Raw genomic sequence first — 23,051 nt, 5'->3', positions numbered from 1 at the left:
TGGTTGAGGCAGCACATAGCGGATTTAAAATAACGCGTATTTTAGACATAGCGGATTTTGCGACGGGTAAAAAATGATAATTGCATAAATTAATAATATCAATTCTATGCGTAAAACATATTTAACCAAGCCAATAGTCTGTATCGAACAAACCTTTATCTTCCCAGCCAAAGTTTGACATATAAGTACCAATAATTATCGAGTGAAGGGGAAATAAAAATATCCAGAGTAGGATGGATAAATAATTAAACAAGTTTATTATAGCACATCAAGACAGTTACATTAGATTAACAGTTGTACAACCTACCTACTTATCGGGCTTTTAAAATTAAGTCTGTATCGAACAAACCTTTATCTTCCCAGCCAAAGTTTGACATATAAGTACCAATAATTATCGAGTGAAGGGGAAATAAAAATATCCAGAGTAGGATGGATAAATAATTAAACAAGTTTATTATAGCACATCAAGACAGTTACATTAGATTAACAGTTGTATAACCTACCTACTTATCGGGCTTTTAAAAATTAATGTTCGAGAAAAATATTGCATTTAATATAATATTTACTATCCTATCGTTATTTTTCTATAATCTAAGCCTATCGTGTTCAATAGACGTCTTTTAAGATCAATAAGTCGTGAGCATCTATATAATCATACAGTGCGTTTATAATGGTTTTCACCAGTACGATATTTTATGTCTTTTAAGATCACAAAGTTGCGGTGTTGTTCATCGATATGAACATTCATTGCATTTATAAGGTTTGTCACCAGAATGTATAATTTTACGTACTTTAAGATGAGCAAAGTGCGATTAACTATAAAAGCATATATTACATTTACAAGGTTTTTAACGGGTATGTGTCCTTTTATTGGCTTTGCGCGAGAAAACATTGTCTTTACATTGATCAGCAATTACGCCCATGTGAAACATTATGCAAATCCAATTACGAGAGTTATGTGCTCATTTTGTAACATAACTAGATGGGTATTTCTTGCAAAGAAAAGGTCTTCAACAGAATACTTCATTGTATGTGTTTTAAGTGTACTAAGTTGTAAGCATCTCTATGGATATACGGTGAATTTATTAAATTATTTACCAGTGTGTGTCATTTCATGTTTTTTAAGACTACTAAGTTGCGAGCACCTAAATTGGCATAGCATGCATTTATGAGGTTTTTACTTGTGTGTCATTTCATGTCTTTTAAGATTACGAAGTGATGAAGATCTATATGGGCATACCTTGCATTTTTGACGTTTTTCATCTGTGTGTGTCATTTCATGTTTTTGAAGATTACTAAGATGCGAGCATCTATATCGGCATGCCTTGCATTTATAAGGTTTTTTACCTGTATGTGTCATTTCATGGCTTTTAAGATTACCAAGTGTCGAGCATATAAATGGGCATACCTTGCATTTATGAGGTTTTTTACCTGTGTGTGTCATTTCATGTCTTTTAAGATTACCAAGTGTCGAGCATCTATATGGACATACCTTGCATTTATGACGTTTTTCACCTGTGTGTGTCATTTCATGGTTTTTAAGATAACTAAGTTGCGAGCATCTATATGGGCATACTTTTCATTTATGACGTTTTTCACCTGTGTGTGTCATTTCATGTTTTTTAAGATTACCAAGTGTCGAGCATATAAATGGGCATACCTTGCATTTATGAGGTTTAACACCTGTGTGTGTCATTTCATGATTTTTAAGATATCTCAGTTGCGAGCATCTATATGGGCATACCTTGCATTTGTGAGGTTTTCCACCAGTATGTGTAATTTCATGATTTTTAAGATATCTCAGTTGCGAGCATCTATATGGGCATACTTTGCATTTATAAGGTTTTTCACCTGTGTGTGTCATTTCATGTTTTTTAAGACTACTTAAGTGCGAGCATCTATATGTGCATATCTTGCATTTATGAGGTTTAACACCTGTGTGTGTCATTTCATGGAGTTTAAGATAACTAAGTCGCGAGCATCTATATGGACATACCTTGCATTTATGCGGTTTTTCACCAGTATGTGTCATTTTATATGCTTCGAGATGATTTAGTTGCGAGAATAAATTTTCTTGGTTTTGGTCAGGAATCACGCCAGTGTGAACCTTTTTGTGACTTTTCAGAGCACTACCGCATTCAAAAACTGCGTTACAAATGCTGCAAATCAAATTACGTGAGAAATGTACTACTCTTCTCAGAATAAGGCGAAGTTCCTTCGGAGTCTCTCGTTCTGAGATTTCTCCTTTGATGTTTTGTTCATCTATCGTCACTTCTGAATACTGTATCACTCTATCTTGGTGTCCATTAGGTGAGGTTTGTTGACACCTGTATATATCGGGATGCATTTTGAAAAAGCCTTTAGTAGAAACCTAGGAAAAACAAAAATAATCGTCAATATTCTTCTAAATTAATTTTTTTACTGTTCTATTTGAGTTATTTTTTCTGAAGCTTATGCCTTTCAGCATCTTCAGACATTATAAGTGTATTGAGAATGAAAATGACGTTAAGAAATGATAATAGTACCAACATAGATATGAAATACAAATAATGTTACGGAACGATCCGTAAATAGTCTTACAAAATGCACCTACATGTAACATTAAAAGAATCTATGACACAATTGTGGTACTACTCTTGGTAATATTTGTATAAATCAATTATGGTTTCGGAAACAAAATTTTAGATTCATGTGAATAATATAGTTTCACTTTACTGTGTTTATTTCTAATATTTCTTGATATAATAATTTAAGATCACCAGAATAACGTACATACTATGAGGCAGTTTCGCACCCTGTTCGATTAAAAACATTGTAAGCTTCGTGTGGTAGTAACCAGTAATTTATGTGTCAGTGTGTTATTGGAGAGTGTGCATATTTTCAGAAGATGCCAAGAGGCGAAACCAATGTCACAAACAATATTCAAATTGACAGAATTTATATTCAAATTTTATCAAGTAACCTCGTTCAACAGTATAAAAAATGATAAAAAAAGACAACAGACAAAACAGAATTAACTGAAAATGAAATCAATTCTACTTAAAGATGGCTAAAAGTAAAAAAATGCATTGTCATCGTGTTTTGATATATTCTAAAAGTTTCAAATGTCTAGCTAGTCGGTAAGTTAGTTAAAAATCGATTGTAAGATTTTTATTGGACAAACAACCACCGGACAAATAAGAATACGAGCTAAGAAAAGGGTTGTAAAATAAACACGATAAGTGTTTTGTTGATAATGTAAATGTTGTATAAGATGACAATTTCATATTTATATTACCGTGGCGAAGGGTGGGATAGGCTGTTACGATCCGGCATAAATAAGCACACTAAACTTTGACAGACATACGTATGTGTTTTCATTGAAATAAGACTACATATTATAGAGGTGTTGCTTAGTTTTTAAAATTCAATTAAACCCTGCGAAACCAAGCCATGATAGTTAAGAGTACATACCAAAACATATTCCCTTATCTATAAAATATTTATAATCATCCAATTAAATCATACATAACTTTGACATAATATAACAATAATATTTTTATATCTGTTATAGTTTGGTTAGGCAGGACTATGAATTTAAATAAATAAGCCGGCAATATATTGTGTAATATGGATTCTTAATCCAACGAAAACAGATAAGTATGATTGAAAAAGTGTGTACAATTTTGTCGTATCGCCCATCATATACCAAAACTATTATGATTTGAATTGGGCAATGTTTGATTGATTTTTAAAAACTAACCAACACCATCTGCAAATCGTAGTTTTAGTTTAATTAAAACAAATAATACATATGACTAACTAAGTTTAATGTGCACTATTTATAGCGGATCTTAACTGCCTACCTCCACCCTTCGCCACTGATATAATCATAGCCGAAACGACTGACTAGGAAAAGTACTGAGATTTATTTGAAATTTTAAACGTCAGCCTTCGATAAAAATCGGCGAATAGAGAAGCAAATGTTACAATATATAAACTTAAATGTACCCCATGTCCTGGTGTGTAATCTGAATGCGAACATCCGGGTTGAGGATCTTCATCAGAAAATGGTGGCATTTTATCTTCAGTGAATTCGCGCTTTATGTCAGTCTCAGCTTTGATACCAGTGACTCCCGTCGCAGCGAACTGAAATAAACAACGTTTCATATAACATATTGTCAGTATGTAGATATTATTATTATAAATAATAAAAACGTTATAATCTAGGTAGAAGTAGGCTATTCAGATCCGACATAAATAGTGCACACTAAACATCATCAGGCATACTTATTTGTTTTCATTAAATTAGTATATAAAGTCCCATGTAACCCTGCCTAAACTAAAACATATTTTCGCGGTTAATAATAAGCGCTTTCAAAAATTGAGTTACTATTGCCAATCGGCTTTTGTATTTTAAATCAGAGTAGGTTTTTTAAAATTTAAATGTAATTTAAAATGAACGTAATAATTACTATCGATTGGCCGCCTGGTCATTACGCCCCAAGTGCGTCTTTAGCGTCCAATGACTTAATTCCTTTAATTAAGTACTTTTTTCCTTTTTTCCTTTTTTCCAAAAAAAGATATATTATATTTTCTCAGAAGAGTTTTCAAAATGATGTATGTTCAATATATAAAATACCATAAAAATGTTATTATTTTATAAAGGATGACACCAACACAAAAACATTGATCTTCGATTGGTGCTTGTAGAAGTACGATCTTAACGACATAACTGCATATTTTAGCCTTGTAGTCAATCCTTTCACTGAATGAAGTGACGTTAACCGCCCACAACAAAACCGACACAAAATTCCCGAAGTAAGTCCCGCAGTTCACACTGATCAGTTTAGCAACTACTCAGAGTGAGCTGTGGATGATGAAAGTCGACCTAAACGGTCAAGAATAAATCATATGTAAGTATTATAGAAAGTTTTACATAGGAATAGTTTCGTAAATTTTGTTGGTACTTCTCGCGTACATCGCGAATCATTATATATCTGAGATGTTACTATTGTATAGAATCATGTGAAAGCTGTACGTTTCATATAAATATTATTGTCATGCAAATTCACGCAATATTGTCGCGCGACTTCTCTTTCCAACAGATGCTTTATAACCCTTTGTGTTAGATAGTCAATATTCGGAACAATATTTTTCCTCACACATGTTTGTTTAAAGTATAAAGCATAGTGAGTGAAACTCTCTAGCGAGACAATTCTCTATAGCTAAATCTCGTACGTGTGAGCTAGATAATTCCGTAATCCCAAAATGCAGTATTAATCAAAATTTTGCAGATTGATCATTTGTAATGCGATTTTTGATTTAAATAAGCTTAGATATAAGGTAAACATTGTTTTATGTTGATAAATTAGGATAATGTAAGTCTTTATAAACTAAAAATTATATCTAAATTGTAATAGTTTGAGCAGTGGCGCTCTTAGGATTTAATATTGGGGGGGGGGGCAAAGAGAAGAATGTAAATTAGTCCCGTAGGCTGTTTTTCTTCTTCACATAATTATTTTTAGATATTTTCACAATACACGGCGGCATATTTGTACAGTTTCTTCTAGTTTTTATTAAATTGGAGGCATAGTAGCGGTAACCATTGAACCGTCCAGCGACCATGCTGGACATGTGCGCCTAGTACCTATGCTAAAACATCACTCAAATAATATCGGCTGTGCTAGGCTCTAGACGAGAGCTATAATATTTATGCCGAATGCCACTGAAAAAAAAAGATTCTTTTGATTAACACCACCACCGACTGTAGGCAGTGACGTCCCGTAGGGGTAGGCAGATTGAGCGTCGCTTGGGGGCGGCAGTTACTCGAAGGGCGGCAAATCGAGGAGAATCATTTGGTATATATAGAAATAGCTACCTAAACATAGTACCTAATAACGAAAATATCTTTCCATAATAAAATTGGGCTCACTGGTCGGAAACAAAGTGTATTAATTAACATAAAAGGTTTAACAGTACTGTAATTTTTTGTCGGGTTCGCGATGTCTAGTTTACTTCCGTCGCCCTTCGACGTCCATGGTGACTAGAAACGACACGTGCACGGATGATAAAAAATGGGGCGTTATTTTGGCGTTTCACAGGGGCGGCATTTTGTCTAGGGACGTCACTGACTGTAGGTACTGGGTGTAGTCGTTCTTTTCGCCGAATGTTTTTCGTCGATTTTTGGTTTTTTAATATTGACATTCCAAAATATTAATTGAAAATGGTCAAAAAAGGTATTATTGCATTTAACTTATACACAAACCTACTCAACACAACACAGCCTAATTTCTCGTTTATCGGTCTTTTGTCTATTGCATTCGGTGTACCTACACCATGGCCCCCATATCCTGAAACGGGCCCTCAGGCTAGGATATTTGGCGGGCCCCCTACCTATCGCTAAGAGTAAAGGGAATGTGAAACACTACATTACGTTTTTCAAATTGTGTTTTAGTTCAAATTAAATTACTTATACAGTATTACTTATACGAATTATTAACATTTTTTAATACATGTACTTTAATAATGAAGCTGTCGAGTATCGACACATAAATGATCAAAAAATATATAGCACAATTATATAATTTAAAATGTTTATGGCAAATTTATGATTTGTGTTTATCTCACTTATCTGGTCAACCTGACACGCCGGGGACCCCACAGCCCGGGCGCCCAGGCTAGAGCTCTGTCAGCCCTCCCCAGCTATGACCTACACCACTCCGGAATTCGGGTAGAAACCGAGAATTTTTTGACAGTTCCATTAGGGATTGGGTTTCTAAAAACAACCCGACATTAGTGTTTCGAAATTTTTGTGTTAGAAATTGAAATCATTTTTTTCCCATAATTTTTTATAGTTTATTGGCTTTCAATTTCAATGTTTAAAATCATTTTAATTATTATGATAATTTTTATGTTTGGGGGGTGCCAGGGCCCCTTGAATGCGTGCGCCCTGGGTGCGCCACTGAGTTTGAGAGGTAAGATATTAATCCACGCAACGTATCTCTTCTCTCTTCCTAATCAAATCTGATTGGCTCGCGTATCGCGAGAGAAGTTGTATGGAATATTAAAGATATCAAAATCCCTTATTTCCAAATATTCTAGCTTTCTCGAAAGTTGCTAATTCGCTATCTGTTAACTAATTCTATCTTGTGTATACCTTTTTTGGGCAAATCTTTGCGTAATTGCTGACCCCCATCTAAGAGTATGCTCTTGGCTCTTCACCTAATATTCTAGTGTCCACTGTGTGCCAAATCTAAGATTATAAATAATTAAATAAACATTTTACAATTTTAACTTAAAACTGAGTTCCTCAAGTAATAGACTATTAACCATATTAATATAAACATTTTATAAACAATTACGAGTTTTATTATAACTTTCTATAAGTTCGAACTCCGAACAACGACAATAACTATAGGTTGTTTGTGAACCTATTACTGTGACTAATTAGGACCTTTTACAAGTCTATAAGATTAAATAAGTTAGTTCGTAGAATTCCTAATATAAACTATATATTTTTTTATATTTTACTGTGACCTTGACCCTACACAAGAGGGCTGTGTCATAGACAATAAATGTCATTAAAATAAAGCGAGTTTCATGCATCAGTGCATATAGTGGAGCACCATCAACGAGTGCATCTAACGTCTACTCCGATTCCTCAATAAGGTGGTTTCCTCTCACGACACTTGAGCTAGTCGAACATAGGAGTTCGCCATATTTGACCCCCACATACATCAGACGCTGTCACCCCCAAGTAGGTGTGACGTCAGAGGGGCATATAATCGTTGGTGCCGATCAGAGGGGACTGTCAAGGAACGTCTCTCGACAATATGTCTGAAACGAATTCTACAGTTTTTTTAGATATTGTTCGGCGCGGAGCTGATTCTCTGAAGAGACTGGTAGTTTTGGGTAGCCTCCAAGGCAGATGAAGCGGAGGAAGAGCGACCAAGTAAAAGAGCTGACTGAGGGCAGCCTTCACTCTGTCCTGATAGAAGCAGAGGATTGAGAGGAGCGGAAATTCTTGATCGCTCAAAAGATGACAACATTCCAAGGTGGTTACCATCCTCTGACCTCTACCATGAGGGAACGACTAAGAACTAATGGGAAATATTGAAAATATACAGATGGATTGGGCTTTTATTTAGCGGTATTAACCGTTTACACGTAAAAGTGCTGACTGTCGCCAATCTCATTCTTAATTAGTAAGCGTGGCGCTATGTTGTCATTTTATGCTACTTTTTGACATGTCGCCAAAATCGGTTAACTTCGAAATGAGACTGCGCGGTGTAGTTTGTTTTATTTCCTGCATGTTTGCCAGTATCGCTCTATTGGGCAGGCGAAGATTTCAAACAAATCCCAACTGTTGTGTGAAAATTCAGAAGCGAACATTATTCATGCAAAGAATCTTGCATCCTGCACGATAATAGATGTTTACATGTGCATTTTCTGTTTATGGCCGCGATAATACGTACTGTCAGCAGTTAATCAATGTACGTGTGAACGGGGTATTAAGCTAATTGTTATTAATAGTAAAAAAACTAACCTCGAAATTGCAAATGGGATCGTCTCTATTCTTTTGCTTTACATAAGTGCTGGCGTCAGGATTATTTGGATGCTTAATCATCGGTGCATCAATCCAAGGTTTATCCTCTGCATTATACTGGTCTCCATCACAACATTCTCGCTTTATATCCATGTTTGCGAGAGTACATACGACATACACTTTCGTACCAACGTTTTCCAAACCATAGATACTTTCGCGCAGTGTTGCCATCTTTTTCTCACCGAAATTTATTTAGCCTGTCCAAGAAATTATAGTATTTCGGCAATTATTATTATAGTGCGCGTTTCCATTTTTGTTGAAAATGTACAAATGAGTTTATTTTTGTTTCTCGCACAAAAAAAGAGCTTTTGCGAAATTCCGAGGGCATTTATGGATCACTTCCGATTAAAAATTCTCAATGGCGAATTCAATAAAATCCATTTTAAAATAAAGTCAAGGGCTTTTTTATTTCTTTCGGAATAGTATTCTCTCGGCTTGCACACATTTTATATGAAACTTTCTAAATTACCTACCAACGAAAATATTCTTACAGGCCTTGTATGCCATGTAAGTAAATCTGAAATCGTTTGAAATTGTACGATTCTATATGCGCTAATGCAAGTTACTAGATGTCAAAAATCATATTTGATTCAATACTGCGGCAAATCTAGGATAATCATTAGGTACCTATATATAGAAACAGGTTGATAGGTAGGTACCTACCCAAACTTTAGATAAAAATAATATCCCATTAAAAAATTCATTCCAGTGGTTGGTGTTATGGAATCGGGATCGGGATGCCACAGAAAGCACTCACTTCACTACATAAACTATTTATTTATAATGTCAATCATACAATAGGTACACTTTAAATTAAACTTCACAAATTATTATTAACGTTTAAGCAACTGAGTTGCTTATAAGTATTAACAATTTATAAACATATACTATTTAATTCAATAATAATAATTACACTGGAGGAGTTGACGGTGTGATGGATTAATTGGAACTGATATTAGAACTGATTGACATGAGAAATATGGCGATAAATAGGAGTTTAGAAAGTACATTTATTAAGGTAACTTTTGTACTTGTTTTGATATTAGAGAAATGGAACTTTTATAATATTTGTTATATAATGTTATTTAAGTTAAACATGAATAGTTTGTCTTTCGATTGATAAGAGGATATAATGGACAACATTGGCTAGACGAGCAAAAAATAGAAAAGATAATTATGTTAGGGGTGTAAACATCAATTGATTCATCAGGGCTTCTCAATGTGTAAGATGTAAAATATTAAGTATAAGAGTAGGTACATAACATTGGAAACAAAGTGTATTAATTAACATAAAAGGTTTAACAAGACTTTAATTTTTTGACGGGTTCGCGTTGTCTATTTAACTTCCGTTGTGCAAGCAAGCTGAGCAATGACACGTGTACGTTTTTTAATTATATTTGAATTATATGTTGGTACATGGTTAGGTACCTATTTAATTTATCAAAATATTTTTGCCATTCACTCGCGAGTTTTGAAAGTTGTCAGGTATAGTATTTTTTAATGTAGGTACCTACCTGATGTATCTGAAACTTTGGTCTCGCAATATTGACCATTGAAGTAAAGATGGCATTTCAATTACTTATTAGATTTAGTGATATAAGTATATTATTTTGTTAGTTATGTATACAACACCTTTTATCAGATAGGTACCTAGTGTCATCTCCGAAAGAATGAGGGAGGGTCTGACGTAGTATCTGGTACCCCTCCCGGACCTTTGATAGTGTGGCACATCCATGTTGCAGATCACAAACCTTCCAAGTCAAAAAATACGATTTTACAGGAGAAGGTTAAAACTGATTTATTTGATAATGTAAGTCTTTTATTTAAAAAAAATATATAAAGTCTAATGTTTTTATATTTTTAATAGATTGTATAACTTTATTTGTAACTAACATAAACCGTATTACATTTACCATGCCATAGAAGTATTGTGCACTCAGATTTGTTAAAATATTTGACATAGGAGGTTTTTCTTTACATTACATTTTATGAGAAAAGTAAATAAGTTTTATTTAAAAAATAATGAAACAGTTTGCGTGACATACGAGTTAAATATTTAATGGCTGCATAATTAATTAATTAATAACAAATAATGAATATTTAACTAATGTACATGTTTATAAATAACCAATGGAATCAAACCCAACATAGTTTTTTTTTTTTTTTTTTTTTTAATAATAACCATACCCTTGCTTTTTCGTACAAGGTGGTTGGGTGGGTTAGTTGCATTGATGTGGGGCTAATTAGGTGCCTCCATTTATATCTTTAATTTTCTTTATGGCCAGGATTAAATATTTTGTGTAGTGTTCTTGTGTTGTTCTATTGCTTAGTGCTTCGTGAGGCTTTTGGAGGTCAATTTCGTGATTATGTTGTCTACATCGAGTCCTGAGAGTCCATCGCTCCCTTTCTAGTATAGGGCAGTCGTTGATGACATGCCACACAGTTTGAGATGTGTTGCCGTCACATGGACAACAGTCGTCATCCCTCAATTTAAATCTTTTTAGATAAGCTCGCACCGATCCGTGGCCTGTTAGTATCTGTGTGAGTTCGTGTGATATTTTTAAGTTCCTGGCAAGAGTGATGGCACAGTTTATGTTTGGAATAAATTTCTGCGTTATTGATCCTGTGGCGGATGTTGTGTATCTGTGGTTCCATAGCTCTATGGTATCTTCGTTTAGTTTTTGTTTTGCGTAACTCAGAGGGAAGTGTGTATAGGTTAAAGGTCTTTTGTCTGTTGTGGCTTGTTTAGCGTATTTATCAGCTTCCTCGTTTTCGGCTATCCCTGTGTGACTTCTTATCCAGAAGAATCTGGGGTTTGTTCCTATCATTCGAAGCTGTGTTGACAGTGTTAAAATGTCTCTTACAAGTGGGTGTGTCGATGATGGGTTTTGGAGAGCTACCAGACTGGATTGGCTATCTGAGAATATGTTTACATAGTCGTGTCTGTGGAACTTTAATCTTTTGAGTGTCCACTCGAGAGATTCTCTGATAGCAAATATTTCTGCTTGGAAAACAGTGCAGTAGCTTTCGAGCTTAAATTTTCGGGGTGTTATTAATGTTCCATTTTCGTAGGCTACAAAAGCTGCCCCTACTTTGTTATCGATTAGACTGCCATCTGTGTAGATCTCCAATCCTGTGATGTGGTATTTTGTTTTAGTGTCTTCGTCAACTGTTCCTATGTGTTCTATATTTTCTAGATGTCTGTTGCCAGGATGTGGAAGTTGTGTGTAGTGTATTTTGTTTTCGTATGTTCTGTCTGTAGGTAAGTGTCGGGGAAGTATGTGGCTTGTTTTAACTTGGTATATTCCTGTAAGTTCTTGTATTTTTATATCTATTGGCGCTATTCCTGCCAGGGCTTGTGCTGACGTTAGCGATATTGTGCGATATCCCTTGCAAATTGATATTGCGAAAGGTCTTTGCGCGGAATTCAGTCTTTTTTGGATCGACTTTCTGTGAGTTGCTTTATTCCAGACCGATGCCGCGTAAGTTAAGGTTGGCTCCTCAGCTCCATGATATATAATTTTTAAAACTTCAGGAGACGCCCCCCAAGTGGCTCTTGCTGTTTTTAAAAAGAATTTTCCCATTTGAGCTGCTTTCTTACATATGTAGTCGACGTGTTTCGCCCAATTGATGTGCCTGTCTAGTATTATGCCAAGAATTTTAAAGGAATCGACCAACTCTTTCGGTTTTCCTTTCCACTGGATTTCTGGTGTTCGTATTTTCCTTTTGTTGATAAACATTATATTTGTCTTAATATCTGAGAAGGTTAGTTTTACGTCTTCACCCCATGAGTTTACTTTTTGAAGCACGCTATTGGTTTTTAATTCCAGTTCGTCGGTGTCTTTTGCTGCTATCAATATTAACACATCGTCAGCAAAGGCTTGTATGTGTGTATTGTGGGGTAAGAGTATTGTTAATAGACTGTCTAAGGCGATATTCCATAGTGTTGGGCCACAAGTTGAGCCTTGGATGCAACCTTGGGTTTGGTCTTGTTTTATTTCTTCGTCTGCATACTTTAGTTTTACTTCCCTATCTTGTAGATAACTGCAAAACAGTTTGTACAAGTTAGGCGGTGTTGACTTGATTGCAAGGGCGTTTTTTATGTGTGGCCACCATGCGTTATCAAATGCACCTTGAATGTCTAGGGAAATTGCTATGAGTGATTCTTTCAATTCGAGATGCGTTGAGATTATGTGTACGGCTTTGTTTAGTGCGTGTTCTGTTGATGTTTGAGGGGTAAAGCCAAACTGTTTAGTGCTCAATTTGTTGTTTTTTGTAAGATGCCAGTGCACTCTCTGAATTGCTAGTTTTTCTAGCACTTTTCCGAAAACGGGAAGGAGGCCGATAGGCCTGTACGATTTTGTTTCCATAGCATCTTTTCCAGGCTTAGGAACGGCTTTAATGATCGCTATTTTCCAGGATTTCGGGAAGTGAACGAGTGTCAGACATTTTTTGTATAGTAGTAGAATTTCTTCAGGGAAGTTTTTTGCGAAATTTTGGCAGATATCTAATGTGAGGTTGTCGTGTCCAGGTGCCTTTTTTGGAGTCATATTCTGTAAGGCGGATAGGATCTCAGTAAGTGTGAATTGGATATCATCGTCTCCGCCCGGAATATGGTTGTCTGATGTGTGTCTGATGTAGTGTTGAATCGGTGTATCTGTTGTTGGATCATCGTATGGAAAGAATTTTTCCATTAGGGCTATGTATGAAGTTATGTATGAAGATTTTTTTAAATTGTAACATAATATACATTATATAATTATTTAAATTATAAATGTCGTAAATAGTCTCTTGGAATCACACATTTTAGTTTCTGCAGGTGTTTCAACTTGTTGGCCGATATTTCTTCTTGATCCGTGCAATCTTGGATAAACAATTGGAACTGTTATGATCTTCGGTCGTCTCGGTATCTCTTTAAGATCATGACTAAAATTAATTCTGTACTAGATTTTTCCATTTGGAAGGTAAGCCAAGTGACACACATCGTTAACAATATTGGATCCCCTATTTTGCTTCTGGATCTTACTAACGTGTACCGAAGTCACTAGTACATTATAGTTAAGTAAAACATCACGAGTTGCATAGTCCGCTCTATAAGGAAATGACATATTTCGATATAGCCAATGCCATCTGTGTAAATTATCAAATACTATCCTTTTTCGATGCCTAGAAAACTGTTTTACCATAAACATCCTACTTTACCGATTTTGTTTGGACATTTCAAGAAATAAAGCATTTCTGCATTATAGTCCCTGCATTTCTGGTTTGACAGTTGACGAATTAGTATGTACGCAAAAATCCGTATTTGTAAATAAATAAAAAAAAATATACAGAAAATTGAAATTGGTTGAATAAAAATATCTACACATCAAATAAGGTGTGTACGTTAGTTTTTTATAATTGTTTTCATTTGGTTTTGTATTTTGTCATACTAAAATGTAAGATTTCCAAATGTCGTAAATCTGCGACACCGCGCAGTAACATACAAAATTTAATGAAATTTTCGAAAAATATTTTTTTCATTATTTTTCCTTCATTCACAAGGCATTTTAACACCAATAAAAAATAAAAATTTTCAAAAAAAAAAAATCATGCAGTAAAGGGTTAAGTAAAACATCACGAGTTGCATAGTCCGCTCTATAAGGAAATGATATATTTATGGCTTTTCATGTAGCCACTGCATAATCAGATGGCAGATGAATTTCCTTGTTTTTCAATTTTCTTTCGATTGCAGCATGTACAGAATCTTTCTCCATTTACTTGTGCCCAACTCCAAATATTTTTGAGAAAGTGCCTACCTATTCTCGAATTGATATTTTACTGCCAATTCGAGGAGTGCATTAAATTTTCAAGAATATTGTCCTTATTTTGACACACGCATCCATTGCTCAATATTTTAATAGACCGGTTTCTAATTTTGTATGAGGTTTGTGAGGTGATTAATCAAGAGATGTTAATGTCGGAGCTTGTAAGTCTTCTTATAAGTGAACATCATCAAATGTAAACTATGACAATGCCTTATTTGATGTTTCATTTCATCTATCTTTGTAAACTCGACAAAGGCCCATTTTCTTACGAAACACCGGTTCAAGAAAAAGTCTTAATGGATCTCTATGGCATTAATGTGACTTCATTCGTGGTAGTGAATCGATAAATTCTTCAGCATATTTTTTCGAAGTATGAACATTTCGCCCATTGTCCTTGCAATGCTGGTTTTGATTTCTAGCACTCTAATCTCATATGGCGAAAGTATTACAGAACATTTATCGGCAAACTTATTTTCTTTCCTCGTTCATCTTTAAATGGTAATGATAGATATACTCCCTTCTACCTACCTCCAGAGTTCTTAGATAGCTTCTGATTTGGGTCTATACAATCTATCAGTAAAGAAACGTATGATTTTCTCTGTGGCCATTAAATATTCAACCAAAAGTGGCTGAAGTGCCCGAGTTTCTTGATATATCTGTGAGAAAAACCGCTTTCCAGATGAGACACATGCTTGTGAGATGCAACGTGGACCAAGCTTTCGTTTGTTTTTATTTTTACATAATGTTTTTTACTGATATTTTCTTTTAACTCGGCCCTGGGATTCTTGTTATTTCATTCTATTATTAGCAGATATATTTCGTTTCCATGCACTTTGCTTTTGTTTCTTTTTACATCATTGATATACCTTTCTATTATCTCAGTCGCTAGAATATTTCCATTATCTTGAACAGAATCTAAAAGTATAGGTTTATACATACCGACAATTCTTGATTTTTATTTAGTTTCAATCAAAGAGATTGTACTCCTCCGACAGTCTTCAATCTCTTTGGTTTCAATGCTAATTGCATGATCTTTCTACTTCTGGAACTCATAATTTGGGTTAAAGTTATCAACAACGTAGACCTAAAACCCTTTTACTTCTAATAAAATAGGTACTTATTGTATACAGTTTTGCTTGTAAAACTTCACTGATAGCTTCATACAATGAACTGATATAGAAACAATGTGCAGCAACTTCACATCGCTGCGTTAAAATGTATTCACAAAACTCCTAACTCACGTCGCGAGGGAGGTTTGTGCAACATAATACGATGAATATGACAAAGGAGTTTTAATTAAAATATCAATTAACTGGGCTATATTTCTCTTTGACATAGGAGCTTTACCAATCCGTTAAATTGTTGTCGATTTTTTGATACCATAAAGTCAAAATCGTAAAATTTGACATAGAAGGTTTGTGATCTGCAACATCGACATGAGTTATATTGCGTCTTCTTTTTCTTTCGGGGACATGCTTGTTGAGTGACAGCAAGGATTTCAAGAATAACGGCGTATTTTATTAGACAAGAATACATTGATTACAGCAAGTTACAGCGTATATGTACATTTAACAAGAATATTTATAAATTTTATTGGCGGAGACTTCGACGCCGGACGCGGCCGACGTCTCGCTCGAGAGTACGAAAACCGAATGACTCAACATTTTGGGACACAGGTCAGCTCCAGGCAAGATAAAAATAATACCTACTACAAATTCCTTCACTGAAAAATGACAAAAAGGCACGCTTCGCAACATACCCAAAGCTTGTAGGTGGTTAGGTACCTGGGTTTCGAAGCCGAAGTAGACCCTTCGCTGCGCGTCTGTTAGCATTATTAAAAATTATTACTTACTAGGTACCTAGTAGGTATAATTTTCAAATATTTCTTTGCTAAGTACATCGTCGGCGTTTTGGAAGATGCGTGCGTATTTTTTTGAATTTTCGGCGGCTGGGGAATAATTATTGCTGGGCAAATTCGATCAGACATATTTTTACAAAATAATATGAAACAGTTTTGAGTGAAACTAGACTAATTGATACGATTAGGTATATTGTATGGCTTGAGATGAATGAATTATTTATATTTAATTATTATGCATTGACTTTACTTTAACAATGTTGCTATGGCAATTATTATGCAAATGAATTTAATATAAATGCTTTTATGATAATTATTAAGTATGAATTTAATAAAGTTTTAGAGTTTAGGAGAATGAAAACAATGCTAGGGTTTACTTGGCTTGTTTCTAGAATTAATGTAGGTATAAAAAATGCAGGATTTTATATACATTAAGGGCTAAAATGATTCTATTAAATTTTGTTGAAGTTGAAAAAGGGTGACAATAATTTGTCGTACATCTAAGCTTACAAGCTAGAAATGTCTCTTTCGCAGTTGATCGGCTCATGTCTGCATGAATCCGCCCAATGATTATTCAGGCCTCGTCATGGCCTTGGATCTTCTGAGGATGCCACGCTTTAGGCGGTATCAGTAGGTATTGAAGTCATGAAATGATGATAAAAAATGGAGCGGTATTTTGTCTAGGGATGTCACTGAAATCGGCACTCTAGTTGGACTCTGTACAATAATAACAACTGTCTGTTTTCTGTCTGTTCAAATCCAGAGCATAGACCAAATAGGTTGAGCAAGTGGTTAACATCCATTTCTCGTAAAAAGTAATGTTATGATACCTGTTTGTGGGGCGGGCAAGATCAACAAAGGATTGTGGAGCCAATAAATTTTAATAATATGATAATCAAATTTTAATAACAGTGTTATGTGATTATGATGATTTTAAAAAATCGATTATAATAAAAGAATAATATAATAAAGTGAAACCTATTTTATTATCCAAACCCCATAATATAACAGGGCTGCCAACTACATTTACAATTTTTTTTCAATATTGATAGGTATATAAAAACATTAGAAACAAACCCGGTGCTATAATACCTCACGAGTTCCGTCACCACCCGGCTGACCGACGACCAATGGACGACCCTCCCTTCCCCACAGCGATGCTACAAAAGAGATCTACGCGCAGCTAGTTTCACATGTCGCGATTCGTAGGTATGGACTTAGCTATGTCGGACGACCTTGTTCTTGCACTATACCCCAACACTGGGTAATCAATGACAGGATGAAGTACGAATAAAACAACAATAAACAGAAAGTATAGGTACCAAATTATATTATATCATATTATGAGCACATCAAAAACAATAATATATTTAGGTATAACATAAAACTAAAATAATCGTAATTTACGTGTCAGCATATTTTTTGGGGGTTTTTATGAAAATATACATGCATGAAACGATAAATTCGTGTAGGGTAAGCCGCCCAGTGAATGCACACTTAAGGACTTTGGATAATTGTAAAATTTCTAAAAAAGCATAGGTATTCTTATAGTTCTTTAAAAAAATATTGTACTTATCTATAACTTATGAAGATTAAAATGAATTTAATAGATATAATGTGCAACCCATATCTGTTTAATAAAAAAATAATATATAAATTAACAAAGAAAAGCCCAGTAATTGAACACGGAATCTAAAGTATGAACCTGAGAAAAACCAGTAAATAAACTAAGCATATTAAACATATTAAGCATTTATTATTCAACAACGACAACCATAAATGTCAGTACAATTAATTGTGTATAGCGATGTTATTACTAATTTTATGACAATGAATATGATTTTTCTGAAAAATACGAAAATTTCGAAATTTTGTTAAACATTAAAGTTGCTCATTTATCTGCGCCACATCACAAAAATGTTATTGTACTGTTAATATTCCTTTTTGAGAAGTAATCATAGATAAAATAGTTAAGGTCTACTTTTCAACCATAATACATTATTAAATTCTTTTGTCCATTCATTAGATTAAAAATGCTGGTTAATGAATTGGTACCGTAGTGTTAAAAAAAAGTGTTCAAATACTAGCTATAAGCTTTTTAATACATTTACATACACACATATCGACATTACAGCTATATATTATAATCATTAAAGGGTATAATAATAAATAAATATATTATAATTAATCTAAAGAATAAACACACCGTTTATTAATTGAATTAACCTCCATTAGAAAGACCACTTAATGAACACTGATATTTAACGTTACGGCACAAAAAACATACGAATAAAACGATATCTCACCTTTATAATCTTCAGTTAATTCAGCAAAGTCAATAATTGGGTAATGCAGGGAAGAGGGTAGAAAAGTCACAATTAAAATTTCGGACCACGCACACTCTTTAGTACAGCTAGGAACAAAACTTCATGAACAAAAAAGTCGGCCGAATATCAGCCCACCTCCTTGGCTACTGAGGCAGAAGGGGGTTTCTGAAGTTGTTTTCATATGAATATAAGTATTGTCAACGTATAAAAAAATCCCTACTCCAGATCACCCAATCACCGTATCACTTAATTCTTATGATTTTAAAATAATAGAGTTTTGTTCATTCACTGGCCGGCTTACCCTACCAAGTCGCAATGGCCGACCGGTTCAACTGAGGGTCGGACCGACTTGAGAAGCTCTTCCCTTTCAACCGACATAATATGGGGACACTCCCAGAGGATGTGATCGGCATCCTGCAATTCGCCACATAAGCAAGTCGGAGATTCTATTAGGCCAAACTGACTTGGAAGCAAAACCACTGTGTCCGGTTAAGAACTGAAAAGTCAATCTGGCTATCTCCATGCGCCACTTTTTATTAGGAAAAAACAAATGCGTTTGTCTGCCGTTGGATGAAGTGGTCCATTTCACCTGACACGCACGCAGCGCCGTGTTATAAGCCAGGTCGCGTACAATAACCGTTCGAGCGCACCGGCTCATGGATACAAGACGTAATGGCGGCGATATGAAGATACCGCCAACCTCCGCCCCCCGACTACCGAGCAAGGCTGTCGTGGCACCACGGATTTGAATGTGCAGGTCTAACAGAAGCACTCTAGCAAGGACAGGCAACGCGTCGGTAAAGGCGGCTCACGTGGTGCAGTGGGTTAGGCGCTGGCCTTCCACCCGAGAGTTCTGGGTTCGATTCCCGGTCATGACACAAACATTTATGTGTTTTTCTCAAAGCCTGGGTGTTTGTGATTGTTCAAAATTACTAACAACCACCTTGTACGAAAAAGCAGGGACATGGTTATTAATAATTCTATAATAAAAAAAAAACGCGTCGGTAAAAGTCGTCTTATAAGCCTAAGTGTGGGCAAGTAATGCTGAGCGTTGACCGCTGAGAAGAGTTTTCCATGATAACATGTACTGGCGGCATATCCAGTGATTCATTCCTTTTCGGTAGTATAGTGGTAAGTAATTTTCTGCCTGTCAGTATGATACAGTCGTGATATGGATATGGACATAAAGTGCATTTAAAATGTTTTTCACCAGTACATTTTCACAGTTTCGAGCATCGATATGAACATACATTACATTTTTAAGGTTTTTTTTACCAGAATGTGTCATTTCACATACTCTAAAATAATAATGATGCGAGAAACTATAGAAGAATACATGACATTTACAGGTGTGAATCATTTTTAAGCTTTTTCAAAAATTTGCGTATCAAAAAACTGCATTACAAATGCCGCAAATCAGAATACGTGAGAAATGTACTCATCTTCCCAAATAACTACAAAATCATATATTGAAGTTAAAAGGTCTTCACCAGTATACGTCTTCATTGTATGTGTTTTAAGAGTACTACTTTGCAAACATCTAAATGAGCATACGGTAAATTAATAAGATTATTTACCAGTATATGTCACTTCATGTCTTTTAAGATTACTAAGTTGCGAGCATCTATATGAGCATAACTTGCATTTATGGGGTTTTACACCTGTGTGTGTCATTTCATGGTTTTTAAGATTACTAAGTTGCGACCATCTATATGATCATACTTTGCATTTATGAGGTTTTTCACCTGTGTGTGTCCTTTCATGTTTTTGAAGACTACTAAGTAGCGAGCATCTATATGGGCATACCTTGCATTTATGAGGTTTTTCACCTGTGTGTGTCATTTCATGTTTTTTAAGATTACTAAGTAGCGAGCATCTAAATGGGCATACCTTGCATTTATGAGGTCTTTCACCAGTGTGTGTCATTAAATGTATTTTAAGATTAATTAGTTGCGAGCACCTATATGGGCATACCTTGCATTTATGAGGTTTTTCCCCTGTGTGTGTCATTTCATGTCTTTTAAGATGACCTAGTCGCGAGCATCTATATGGGCATACATTGCATTCATGAGGTTTTTCACCTGTGTGTGTCATTTCGTGGTTTTTAAGATTACTAAGTTGCGAGCACTTATATTGGCATACTTTGCATTTATAACGTTTTTCACCTGTGTGTGTCATTTCATGTTTTTTAAGACTACTAAGTAGCGAGCATCTATATGGGCATACCTTGCATTTATGAGGTTTTTCACCTGTGTGTGTCATTTCATGTTTTTTAAGACTACTAAAATCCGAGCATCTATATGGATATATCTTGCATTTATGACGTTTTTCACCTGTGTGTGTCATTTCATGGTTTTTAAGATTACCAAGTCGCAAGCACCTATATGTGCATACTTTACATTTATGAGGTTATTCACCTGTGTGTGTCATTTCATGGTTTTTAAGATCACTAAGTCGCGAGCATCTGTATGTGCATACCTTGCATTTATGAGGTTTTTCACCTGTGTGTGTTATTTCGTGGTTTTTAAGATTACCAAGTTGCGAGCATCTATATGGACATACTTTGCATTTATGAGGTTTTTCACCTGTGTGCGTCATTCCATGTTTTTGAAGACTACTTAGTTGCGAGCACCTATATTGGCACACATTGCATTTATAAGGTTTTTCACCTGTGTGTGTCATTTCATGTTTTTTAAGATTACTAAGTAGCGAGCATCTAAATGGGCATACCTTGCATTTATGAGGTCTTTCACCAGTGTGTGTCATTAAATGTATTTTAAGATTAATTAGTTGCGAGCACCTATATGGGCATACCTTGCATTTATGAGGTTTTTCCCCTGTGTGTGTCATTTCATGTCTTTTAAGATGACCTAGTTGCGAGCATATATATGGACATACCTTGCATTTATGACGTTTTTCACCTGTGTGTGTCATTTCATGTTTTTTAAGACTACTAAGTTGCGAGCATCTATATGTGCATACCTTGCATTTATGAGGTTTTTCACCTGTGTGTGTCATTTCATGGAGTTTAAGACTACTTAAGTGCGAGCATCTATATGTGCATACCTTGCATTTATGAGGTTCAACACCTATGTGTGTCATTTCATGGAGTTTAAGATAACTAAGTCGCGAGCATCTATATTGACATACCTTGCATTTATGCGGTTTTTTACCAGTATAAGTCATTTTATATGCTTCGAGATGATTTAGTTGCGAGAATAAATTTTCTTGGTTTTGGTCAGGAATCACGCCCTTGTGAACCTTTTTGTGACTTTTCAGAGCACTTCCGCATCCAAAAACTGCGTTACAAAAGCTGCAAATCAAATTACGTGAGAAATGTACTACCCTTCTTAAAATAAGTCGAAGTTCCTTCGGAGTCGATCGTTCTGAGATTTCTCCTTTAATGTTTTGTTCATCTATCGTCACTTCTGAATACTGTGTCATTCTATCTTGGATTCCATCAGACGAGGATTGTTGACACCTGTCTATATCGTGATGCTTTTTGAAAAAGCCTTTAGTAGAAACCTAGAAAAAACAAAAATAATCGTCAATGTAATTCTAAATTAGATATTTAACTGTTCTATTTGAGTTATTTTTTTCAAAGCTTATGCCTTTCAGCATCTTCAGGCATTATAAGTGTAGTTAAAATGAAAATGACGTTAAGAAATGGTAATAGTACCAACATAGATATAAATACAAATAATGTTACGAAATGATCCATAAATACTTTTATTTTATATTCACCTACATGTAACATCGAAAAGCAAATGCACAAAATAGACGATGACACAATTTTTGTGGTACTGCTCTTGGTAATATGTATGAATCTATAATAATTTCGAATGCAAAATTTTAAAATAATAATTTAAGAACACCAGAATAACGTACATACTATGAGGCAGTTTTGCACCTTGTTCAATAAAACCACATTGTAATCTTCGAGTAGTAACTAGTAATTTATGTGTCAGTGTGTTAATTGAGAGTGTCCATAGTGTCGGAAGATGCTAAAGGCGAAACCAATGTCACAAACAATATTCAAATTGAGAGAATTTATATTCAAATTTCATCAAGTAACCTCGATCAACAGTATAAAAAATGATTTGAAATATTATACTAGAACCATCTTGAAAAACTAGAACACTCACGATTGCCGCGCGGCTTAAGCGTTATCGTATTGCGTCGTGGGTACCAGGTGTGAGTCAGAGTTTGAACCTAATTCGTTGAGCAAAAGGCTGAAAACCATTTCTCGTAAAAACAAAATCTGTTAAGACAATCCTCTACTCTGTGGAAGCTCATATGATCCTATTAGGATCGGACATGGTCGAAAGAAAAGAGAAAAAGAACCATCTTATCTTGGCTACGATTATAACTGTTGTATGCAGTGTTACATACTATATCGGGGACGTAGATTTATACATGAAAGTGCGGGAGAGAATTTATATTCAAATTTCATCAGGCGACTTCGATCAACA

The 23,051-nt window shown here is 34.9% G+C and overlaps 1 protein-coding gene across 1 annotated transcript; it reads right to left on the bottom strand.

Moving 5' to 3' along the window:
- Window positions 1-237: 237 nt before the first annotated feature.
- On the bottom strand, window positions 238-8,731 carry LOC147077185 (uncharacterized). Its single transcript, XM_085940731.1, has 3 exons — window positions 8,528-8,731; window positions 3,991-4,128; window positions 238-2,371 (listed from the first exon to the last, which is right to left on the bottom strand). The coding sequence occupies exons 1-3, from the start codon at window positions 8,678-8,680 to the stop codon at window positions 1,580-1,582; spliced, it is 1,083 nt and encodes a 360-aa protein (XP_085796857.1). The 5' UTR covers window positions 8,681-8,731; the 3' UTR covers window positions 238-1,579.
- Window positions 8,732-23,051: the final 14,320 nt, after the last annotated feature.

This window comes from Rhyacophila brunnea, unplaced genomic scaffold (assembly GCF_057557595.1).
Source record: "Rhyacophila brunnea isolate RB1 unplaced genomic scaffold, BYU_Rbru_1.0 scaffold_13, whole genome shotgun sequence".
NCBI classification, from domain to species: domain Eukaryota; kingdom Metazoa; phylum Arthropoda; class Insecta; order Trichoptera; family Rhyacophilidae; genus Rhyacophila; species Rhyacophila brunnea.
This window is presented reverse-complemented; position numbering and strand designations above follow the sequence as displayed.

Excerpts from the sequence above, each read along its gene's own strand:
- LOC147077185 (XM_085940731.1), bottom strand. The coding sequence starts at position 8,680 with ATGGATATAAAGCGAGAATGTTGTGATGGAGACCAGTATAATGCAGAG. Across the intron at positions 4,129-8,527 it reads ATCCCATTTGCAATTTCGAG|TTCGCTGCGACGGGAGTCAC; the intron begins GTTAGTTTTTTT and ends TGTTTATTTCAG. Across the intron at positions 2,372-3,990 it reads ATTACACACCAGGACATGGG|GTTTCTACTAAAGGCTTTTT; the intron begins GTACATTTAAGT and ends TGTTTTTCCTAG.